At 39.8% G+C, this 10,800-nt stretch overlaps 1 protein-coding gene and 1 non-coding gene across 2 annotated transcripts; one reads left to right on the top strand and one right to left on the bottom strand.

The window, feature by feature from the left end:
• The first annotated feature begins 215 nt into the window (after positions 1-215).
• trnat-ugu (transfer RNA threonine (anticodon UGU)) lies at positions 216-288 on the top strand. Its single transcript has one exon. It is a non-coding gene; the product is annotated as a tRNA-Thr (tRNA).
• A 6,280-nt stretch (positions 289-6,568) lies between these two features.
• On the bottom strand, positions 6,569-9,390 carry LOC132866575 (uncharacterized). Its single transcript, XM_060899390.1, has 6 exons — positions 9,178-9,390; positions 8,833-8,961; positions 7,953-8,146; positions 7,468-7,615; positions 6,961-7,165; positions 6,569-6,873 (listed from the first exon to the last, which is right to left on the bottom strand). The coding sequence occupies exons 1-6, from the start codon at positions 9,388-9,390 to the stop codon at positions 6,569-6,571; spliced, it is 1,194 nt and encodes a 397-aa protein (XP_060755373.1).
• Between the last annotated feature and the right edge of the window lie 1,410 nt (positions 9,391-10,800).

Genomic DNA, 10,800 nt, shown 5'->3' with positions numbered 1-10,800 from the left:
TGTACAGTCCACAGCCCACTCTACGATTGACACACCACATTATTTAAAATGTGTGTCTTTTTTTGTGAGGCAAATAGTAAACAGAAGCTAACTGTAGCTAAGAACTAAAGTTGTGAGTGACGTGACACCAATTTCTGTGGGCTGTTTTGAGGATCGGTGCAGGGGCTTCAAGGTTCTGCTGTGGCCCCAAGCTTCAGCAGCTGTGAAAGAATTAAGGCTCCATAGCTCAGTGGTGAGAGCACTGGCCTTGTAAACCAGGGGTCATGAGTTCAATCCTCACTGGGGCCTGTAAGGGATACTTTTAAGGTAAAAAGATGATCCAGACAAAAGAGGGAATATTGAGAACACTGACACCAGAAAGTGCTGCTCATGATTTCTCATCACCTGAAGACCACTTTCTGCTGGTGAGAATGGCCCCATATGGACAGTTTAAAGATCAGTGAGATTACTCTGAATGAGACTGAGGACCTGAGGATGTCTTTGGTGTGCAATTTCTGCAAAATACTTTGCATTCAAGTCACCATCAATGCACAGATGATAACAACAACAAAAAAAAGACTTCAAATTAAGACTAATATATAGATTGAGGCACTGCCTAAAAGTGGAGTGCCCATCTGTTTCTGGTTTGTAGAATTTTCTTATATCATAGCCAGCCTCTTTTGTTTTATTTCTTTACCGTTATAGTTACTATACTGTTTCCTTATGTTGCACAAAATGTCAGGCGACAACAGTGACAAGTTACTCACTACTATACTGTCCCGACTACTACTCTACTTCACTAGTTCTTGGGCTTACTGTGGTGGCAGGCATGCACACACAGAACCAAAACCATCAGAAAACAACTCGATGGGTTTCTTTATGTCTCCACACTCTATGCCTATGGGGCTCCACTCGCATGGGCCGAAGGAGCGCCACTAATATGAAGATTTAAATTTTAATTACAGATAGGAGTGTGGTTCAGTTAAAGGTTAAACTGATTTCCGTGGTGAGTAAATACTGATAGAGCTAGTGTTGGTGTGGGGATGTTCTAAAGCAGCCTGCAAAGCATGTCATTTAGTATGACAAATCCACACGACTTGCAGTTGCTGCTCTCTAACAGTTCCAATACAGTCAGTCAGCCGTCTGTCACAGAACACGACACATCTGGAGTTTGTCATTTTCATCTTTGGCACTGTGTCCATCTTAGAAACTCTCTGCGCTCGCGAGATAATCTGCTCTCTGATGTCATTTCTGTGGATTGAGTGGGACAGAAACCACCCCTCCCCCACCCAGCTTTTTCCTCTGCTCTACACCAAAATCATACAGTAGCAGCTATTGAATTTTTCCCATTCCAGCCGCACGCCATGCGACTGCCATGCGACTGCCGTGCAGTTCCCAGCTGAACACCAGGGGGTTGCCATGGATGGCTCAGACCCCCTCCCTCTCCTATTTTAATTCTAAACATGCCCATTCATTCGATTCCACGGTGTCGCCATTAGATGGGGCTTCTCTCATAAAAAAAAAAACCATTACTTGAAATGTTGTGTGAAGCTGTTGTACTGCACTTTATTGTTTTTTTTAATGATCTTATGGATTAAAAACATTGAGATGATGAGCCATCTGAAAGTCTTTTTTGGGGGGGGGGGTACATCTTACCTTCTCCGATTAAGTAATGATTACTAAGTGATATTAATTACCTTTGATTAGTAATTATCAGGTATTACCTACTAGCAAACAAGAGATAATTTTACCCAATTTCAGTGAGAAAATAGCTGTTGAATAGATGCATAAATGTGAGGTAAATTTTAATCAATTTATTTAAGTATTTCATAGCTTTTTATTTCAGTTATTTTATACTCAATATCTCATCTCATTATCTCTAGCCGCTTTATCCTTCTACAGGGTCGCAGGCAAGCTGGAGCCTATCCCAGCTGACTACGGGCGAAAGGCGGGGTACACCCTGGACAAGTCGCCAGGTCATCACAGGGCTGACACATAGACACAGACAACCATTCACAGTCAATTTAGAGTCACCAGTTAACCTAACCTGCATGTCTTTGGACTGTGGGGGAAACCCACGCAGACAACATGCAAACTCCGCACAGAAAGGGCCTCGCCGGCCACGGGGCTAGAACCCAGGACATTCTTGCTGTGAGGCGACAGCGCTAACCACTACACCACCGTGCCACCCTATATGCTCAATATATGGAATGAAATCTACCCCAAACAAATCAATGCAAATTGTTACCTCAGATTTATTGGGTAAATTCTATACCGTAGGTTACTTTTGGAGAGTGGTAAATATAATCTAAGCAAACCAGATAAAATTTACTCAATTATTGCAGTCAGCCAAGGAATATTTAGGAATTATTGCAGTCAGCCAGGGAACTCTCGGACTGCCATCTTCCTCTCTCCGGCTGTTACGGTAGTTTAGTGAGCTACGGTATACCGTAAAACAGGTTCATTACTTGAAATGTTGTGTGAAGCTGTTGTACTGCACTTTATTTTGTGTTTTTTGATCATTTGGTGCATCATTGCTGCATATAAACAAGGCGGTTCAGTTATTTGTTGGATAAATGCATCTGGACTGGAGATTTGGTCAGTCCAGAAACAACATTTGAAGCTGTTAGTTAGTGAGTTATAAAACAGGTTCATTACTTGAAATGTTGTGTGAAGCTGTTGTACTGCACTTTATTGTGTTTTTTTTTTGATGATTTTATGGATTAAAAACATTGAGATGATGAACCATCTGAAAGTCTTTTTTTGGGGGGGTACATCTTACCTTCTCCGAATAAGTAATGGTTACTACCATAAGTGATATTAATTACCTTTGATTAGTAATTATCAGGTATTACCTACTAGCAAACAAGAGATAATTTTACCCAATTTCAATGAAAAAGTAGCTGTTGAATAGATACATAAATGTGAGGTAAATTTTACCCAATTTAAGTATTTCATAGCTTTTTATTTCAGTTATTTTATACTCAATATATGGAATGAAATCTACCCCAAACAAGTCAATGCAAATTGTTACCTCAGATTTATTGGGTAAATTCTATACGGTAGGTTACTTTTTTCAGTGCAGAAGCAGGTAAACTTGCAGGTCTTGGTAGTCTGGTGGTTACTGCACATGTCTTGTACTGGTAACTCCTGAAACATGGTTCAATTCTTGCCTTGGGTTTTTCACCCTCTCTCCCTGTTTTCTGCCAACCTCTATACCAGCTACTGTTAAACAAAGGCAAACTTGCTCAAAAATAAATATTTAAAAAAAAGTGACTCTTGCAATCACTGTGCACTTTTTAGTGTTACATGTAGGTCCTGCTTTCAAATAGGCTAGACAATATTAAATAGTGGCAATGTTGGGATGACTGAAAACAGACTTTTTTTGCTTATAAGACTTTACTAACTACTGAAATCTATTACAAGTTGAATGTAGCCACTGATTACTGTTTCATGAAGTAGGCCTTATAGGGCACGCTAAACAACATGCTTGTGATGAAAGTACCGTATAGCTTAATTGTTTGAATCAGTGTATCATTCGTTCTTTCTATTTTCAAATAATAATAATCATAAGTTAAATTTACAAAGCGCCTTTCAAAAAACCCAAGGACACTTTACAATTATAGACAAGGAAAGAAAAAATAAATAAATAAATAAATAAAAATATAATAAAAAGTAAAAAGTCCACCAAGTACGGGTCAGGATGTAATTCCCGTGGTGTAGCAGCCACAGTCCCACCAAAAGGCGCACGAAAACAAGTCCCACATCTCCAGCACCGCCGCCGTGACGCCGTCAGCAACATCGCTTAAACACCACGCCGTGGATCCACACAGTGAGCAGAGAAACTCCGCCACGCAGAGCGCTGGTGTGTCCCAAACCGCCTGCACAGCCGCCGCAATCAAAAAATGAAAAAGTGACTGGTTATTTTGTTATTTGTTTTTATTTTAACACAAAAAAATTTAAAAATGACTGGTTTTTCGGTCCGTGTACGTTTTGGTCATTGGATTTTCCCTTTAGGAATGGGTATTAAAAAACAAAAAATGACTGGTTTATTTGATTTTCGTTTTGAAACACAAAAACAAAAATTGAATTACACTGCATTTTTCTTTTATTTTCATGTTTTATTTCACATTACAAAAATAAATTCACAAGTCAACAGGAACGAAAAAACGGACCAAAAATAACCATTTTTTAATATTATCGCACCGGAAGCCAGCAAGAGCCCATCATAGACAGTAGAAGAAAAGCGCATCATCCAGGACTGAAGGAGAGTGATAGCCTCATGACGATGACGGCAGCCACAGAGACTTCAAGGAGGAACATGGACCAGTACGTTGTGTTCAGAAAGGACAAGAGAGTTTGTCTTCGCGATGAGGACATGACTACCGAAAAATTAAGTCGGATCTTTCAGGTAGGTAAAAAAAATAAAAAAACGGAGCTAACGTAGGCTACTAGCCTAACTTACTGTGTGCTTCATGCTAGCTCAAGATTTTTTTTAACTTCAAATTTAGAATTAATGTAATTTGGACAGTTAGTTTGGAGGACTATCCTCATAGTAACAATAGATCACGTTTTTAAAACGCTATAATAACACTAATATTAGGCTTAGCTGGTTAATGTTAATTGACTTGTGTATTTCTTAGGTCTCAAGTCACAGTCTGTATCTAACAGATGACTCCAACGTGGCTATATTTGCTGGAGAGATATCTGGCGCATTCAGCTCATTCGACCTGAGCCCAAGGGGGCATTATGAAGTGCACGGCGAGGACGATGTCGCCTCAGGGTCAACCACAACGGGGCAATGCTTTGCCTTCACACGACCTTCGAGTACAGTCACCAGTGGCTCATTGCGGGGTGCCTCAGCCCTCCTCAGAGCCACTTCCAAATTATTTCAAAGGTAACATTAAGTTACGTATGAAACCATAAATAACATACTGTATATAACAGATTTTGTTGCACACAAGCACCATTAGCCATTCTTTGAGTCGTTTGTAGACTGTATTATCTAGTTATTGTTGATATACAAAGTAGTGGAAAGTAGTCAACTAGGCTAAATAATTTTATTTAAGTAGGCTACTGAGCATTTTAATTTGCTTCTATACTTCTACCAATACATTTCATAGCAAATATTGAAATTGTTACTCCACAATATTTGCTATACACAATATTAATATTTACTCCACAATATCTTACATAAGACCATTAAGCATTGCTAGGTGTCATGGTTTGTGTTCATGTGTCTCCCGTTCGTGTCTTGTGTGATGTCATTCCCTGTCTTGTCATGGGGTCTGGCATGTTCCTTTAGTGGGAATTTGGTTTGTGTTTTATTTTGAAGTCTGTGTCTCCCCTCTGTGTGTCTCACCTGTTTTGATTACCCCTCTTCTCCCTGTGTATTTAAACCCTGTGTTTCCCCTAAATCTTCATTGGATCGTCTGTTACTTGTCATTTGTCCCTGCTTGGCCCTCTTGTGCTGTTCCTCCAGTGAGAAAAAAAGATATTCTTCCAGGTCAGTGTTCCTTGCTGAGGTGGTTGGTGGGAAGCTGAATCCTAGCAGAATGGTGGTGGTGAGGTTTTTAGAGTGCGAGGCTTCTCTTCAGGGGATTACCACAAAAGTACAGGATGCCATTGGAAGTCATGAGCCTTTAATATTGACTGATGCACAGGGCAACGCAATCAAATACTTATTATTTTTTAGTCTCTTTTCTAAACCTTCAAACCAAAGGTTAAGCTTCAACCCCACCACCACCAATCCTGCTCACCACATCCAGTACATATCTAACCTGGGTGTTTTGTTTTATCCTCTGTGTAACAGCTGAAAAGATGAAGATGTTGGAAGCATTGCAGAGGTCACAGAGAAAATCGAAGACCTAGTCCTTGCATCTCAGAGTCTCCCGGATGTCACTTCAACAATCAGGGAGCTCACCAGTCTGGCTGCAGCTCAAAAAGTGACCCTGACTCATTCACAGCTACAAACCATTAAGCAGGGGTTCTCCTGTGTTATTTGCTTGAGTAAGTACCCAATGGATCTATTCTATATGGTGTGTGCCACAATTTAAGATTTACAAATAAACACTCTTTTTTTACATTATCTAACTAAGGTCAGCTGCGTGCCAGCCACTTTTTTTTTTACATTTTTATAATTAACAACATAATTTTATAATTAACAATGTTGTGTAACATAACGCTCATCCAATACACTAAGAACATTTTACTGGGGACACACTTGCAGAAATTGATTAGTTTTTCTCATTTTGTGTTTTAGAGTTCATGACAGAGCCGCTCTTCACACAGTGTTGCCAAAACATCATTGGCTGCAAAACTTGCATGGAGCAGTGGCTGGAGCACTCAGACACCTGTGCAAAATGTAGGGGAAGTGTTGAAGGAAACAGCATGTTTGAAGTCAATGGCCTGTCAGAGGCTTTTTCTGTGCTAAGGTCTCTTTTTGAAGAGGAATAATATTCATTTATTTACTCAAAAACAGGCAGGTAATTGAGTTTTGTTTTTTTTAATGATGAAAAATTGTTCAAATGCCCACTGCCACCAGTTCTACTCATTTACATTCGTCGAGTTCTAACAACAAATTGTATGTTTACACATTGCGCCGAGTTGTGGCTATAAGAAAGAGAAGTGCCTCTTTGTATGGTTCGAAATCATTGTTGACTGCTCTAGAGAGCAGTTCAGAAATGTCAGGATATTTGTCTGCAAACTGACTCTCAGACAGTACTTTTTCTTGTTCTGTTAAAAATGGATCTACTCCAAAGGTAGATTGTGGTGTCAGTGAGGATCCCAGCTGTTGTCTGTAGAGTTCTGCTGCTTCAACTGAGTGAGGCAACAGCTCCTGTGGGATTTTTTTGGGACACCCACTGCCAGCCAAGTCGTTTGGTATACCTTTACCTGTAAAATAAAGAACATACTGTTGACCTTGAGACTGATGTGTGTCTGTTGTAATTATTTTAATATTTGCAATACTGATTATTTCACCTGGAATTCGATGAGCATTCCAAGACTCTACCACTCTTGTAAGACCAATCTGGCACAGCTGACCAGTCAGGCAGGACACACAATATCGGACAAGGCTGTCATCCATGTCTAGTACTTCCTGGTCCACCAACTGCAGAAGGGCTGTCTTCAGGGGGTAGTTGACACAATTATTGATCTCCGGCCAGATTTGTTCAACTATCTGATTCTGAATGTGAGGCAAAAACGTGTTATTAATTTATTCCAATGGTCAAATGAAAGAATGTATTTTACAGTCCATTTTGCAGAATTCCCAGTAACTCCACCAAATCTGCAGACTTGCTAGAAAAGTGTTCTGCTTATCATAAAAGTTGGAAAGCATAGCAGTTCTGAAAAAAGAAGACAGCATGCTGCTGAAACAAACTATAGTATCTAAATACTAAACAACACTAAATATTAACAAATAAATAGCTCCAACAGGCATAGACGGTGTGTGTTAGTGAAGCCACCATAGAAACTACTGAACTATACCCTTGTGGATGGAGTTTGTATGTAAGGTCTTGTCTCCTGATTATAGCGATGAGATGACAGCAGCTCCTGAATGAAGAGTGTCAAATAAAATTCCTTTCCATGATCGAGGCGCACCTGGTCCCACATCCCATTGGCAAGTACTGCAGGCCTATTGGATGAAAAACTGGGTTTTAATTTGAGCAAAGCTTTTCAAATTTAACCATTCCAAATCAGTTATTCCCTGTAAAATTTAATGATTCAGTCATAAAGTAACTGTTAAGCTGTCAGCATTTTGTCACACTCGCGTATGTAAGATACTATTTCAATGACAGTATAAGAGTCTGTCAGTTACATGGGACTATGCAGCCTTTCCTTTCAAGTAGGACGTCCAAATTCACATAGTGCATATCACAATCTTGATACCATATTAATACATTGGCCAGCATCCGCTGTCTTGCATAAATGACAGACTACTGTTTAAATGTCCACAAATTACAGGCTGTTACCTGAAAACATCTTCATAGATGGCAAGGTTGTTTTTTATGGGCATTGTGGAATGACCAACAACCTTTTTGCTGAAGCCATCAATGGCTACAACATGTGTGACCCCAAACATCACTAACTTTTCATTCTGGTCCAGATGAACCTTCTGTCCCATGTAGTCTGCCTGGTATGGTATGGGGTTGAGGTTGCGGGCACCCTAAAAGAAGACACAAAAATAATTTGACAATTCCACAAAACACAACGTAGGCTACAACGCTATCCTCCTCAACAACAAAGGCCTACTTTTAATGGGCTGATAATATGGCACCTTTGACCCTTCAGGAGTAGCCTACAATATTATTCCCATAATTGAATCTAATTACTTTCTTTTGGTCTATCCCTTAGATTGCCTTATTGCTGTTGTTGGGATGCTTGTATGTGGGTTAGTGTAGTACTGCTACTTTTCGACACCAATAGGTGGCAGTAGCACCCTGATGTGGGCAGAGCCGTATATGGCTCTGGATGTGGGTGGGTGACTGGCGCTCTTCATCAGAAGTAGGCTACTAGGAAAATAATACATTCTAAACGCTACACTAACAGAAGACAGCACAACCTGTTTCTATTTTCAAAGTAAAGCATTTGTTATTGTACTACCACCAGAGATATGCCCTTAACCACTGATCCTTGTTTACACCAACCTCTCTGTTTACATATGCACATCATAACACCACGTAGCGTAGGCTAGCCTATAATAATCCGCTAATCCATGAATTGATTTCTCAACAGCTTTGTTGAAAGCAAATGCATGTGTTTGTCATTGTGATGGTTATGAGGTAGCAGATAAGTTAAGTTACACGCCGCTACCTGAATCATCTTGAATTTGACATTTATAGTATAGCCTACCTGGCGTCTTGCTTCATTGTAAGGTTGGTGCATAGTTCTGAGCACTGATCCTATTCGTGTCTCTGCAGCATGTACCCCTTTCATGGCGAGGTATCCCTTCATCATCCTTCTGCCAAATGTTGGTCCCGTCTAGAAAATAACAAACACAATTTTAACATTCCAAAATCATGCCGATATGTTTTAGTTATTGGGAGTAAGCATGGGGGTGGAGTGATTGTGTAATGGAATTTGCAAGTGTTTTATGGAATCTGTTTACTCTATTAGCCTATTGTGATAAATGTGAAATAAACTTGCTTCTTTGCACACGCACACACATATCAAAGAAGAAAAGGTCAGTTTTCTTACCTCGGTAATGGCTTTTGCCACCTCCAACTCCAGATGTTCCTCGGGCAATCCCATCAAGTTTACGCCGTTTTCAGCACAGAATCTTCTCACATTTCTAGCTGAAAATCCTCTCCCGCCCCCACTTACCTCTGAAATGAGCGCAGAGATTTCGGAAGATGACAGGCCTTGTTTTGCCATGTCTAAAATCATTTCTGAGTAGGGCTCCAGAGACATTTTTCTCATTCGCGCTTTAGCCTAAATGGCAGCTTCCGGTGCGATAATATTAAAAAATGGTTATTTTTGGTCCGTTTTTTCGTTCCTGTTGACTAGTGAATTTATTTTTGTAATGTGAAATAAAACATGAAAATAAAAGAAAAATGCAGTGTAATTCAATTTTTGGGCGGCACGGTGGTGTAGTGGTTAGCGCTGTCGCCTCACAGCAAGAAGGTCCTGGGTTCGAGCCCCGGGGCCGGCGAGGGCCTTTCTGTGTGGAGTTTGCATGTTCTCCCCGTGTCCGCGTGGGTTTATTCCAGTTTCCCCCACAGTCCAAAGACATGCAGGTTAGGTTAACTGGTGACTCTAAATTGACCGTAGGTGTGAATGTGAGTGTGAATGGTTGTCTGTGTCTATGTGTCGGCCCTGTGATGACCTGGCGACTTGTCCAGGGTGTACCCCGCCTTTCGCCCGTAGTCAGCTGGGATAGGCTCCAGCTTGCCTGCGACCCTGTAGAAGGATAAAGCGGCTACAGATAATGAGATGAGATGAATTTTGTTTTTGTGTTTCAAAACGAAAATCAAATAAACCAGTCGTTTTTTGTTTTTTAATACCCATTCCTAAAGGGAAAATCCAATGACCAAAACATACACAGACCTTTTTCATATTTTTTTTTATATGAGCCTAAAACTGAAATGAAAGTCATTTTTTGATTGCCAATTAAAACTGGAAAGAACAAATGATACACAATCCGTGTATCATTCGTTCTTTCTTTTTTTCAGTAATACGCAATGACTCGGTCAGGCCCTTTCTTTAGTGTAATAAGAGACAGTAGAGAGGTTCATGCCATTTGTCTATTTTTATTAAAATGTACCGGTACAGTGTAATCACAAAACAGTATCGTATTTGAATCGACAAGATACAGTTACCATATCATTTCCCACTATGCCCTCCTTTGTTCCTAATAACCAGATTTATCACGTTTAATTATTAACAATTATAATAATAATAAATCAATATAAAACCCAGACATCTACAGAAGATTTTCAACAAATAGGGGGCAGGAAAGCTCGCACACTCCAGCAGCGAGTGATCTGTGATGAGATGATTTTGAGAAGCAAAAAAAAAAAAAAACGCTCAACACCAGCAAATGTGGATTAAAGCAGAAAATTTCGTTAGGTAAAATCATTTTAGAAATTTTAGAAATCATTACATTCTTGTTTTTTCAATAAAAATAATATTTTTTAACTTTATAATGCTTAGTTACATGCCGGGGCTCTGTCAGTCATTGATAGACCAACTAATCACAGCGCTGTGGTTCTTTTCCTGATCCATGGCATTGTTTTTTTTCTTTCTTTGTTGATAATGTGTTATCGTATATGATAAACATGGTTCATTAAAAGGCCCAGAAATTTTTACTTTTGCTGCATG

Source organism: Neoarius graeffei, chromosome 18 (assembly GCF_027579695.1).
Source record: "Neoarius graeffei isolate fNeoGra1 chromosome 18, fNeoGra1.pri, whole genome shotgun sequence".
Classification (NCBI taxonomy): Eukaryota; Metazoa; Chordata; class Actinopteri; order Siluriformes; family Ariidae; genus Neoarius; species Neoarius graeffei.
This window is presented reverse-complemented; position numbering and strand designations above follow the sequence as displayed.

What these genes read in the sequence shown, in the direction of transcription:
- LOC132866575 (XM_060899390.1), bottom strand. Translation starts at nt 9,390, where the DNA reads ATGTCTCTGGAGCCCTACTCAGAAATGATTTTAGACATGGCAAAACAA. An exon ending in TGGCAAAAGCCATTACCGAG is followed by an intron (nt 8,962 to 9,177) that starts GTAAGAAAACTG and finishes GTTATTTTCTAG; the next exon opens with ACGGGACCAACATTTGGCAG. An exon ending in ACAATGAAGCAAGACGCCAG is followed by an intron (nt 8,147 to 8,832) that starts GTAGGCTATACT and finishes GTCTTCTTTTAG; the next exon opens with GGTGCCCGCAACCTCAACCC.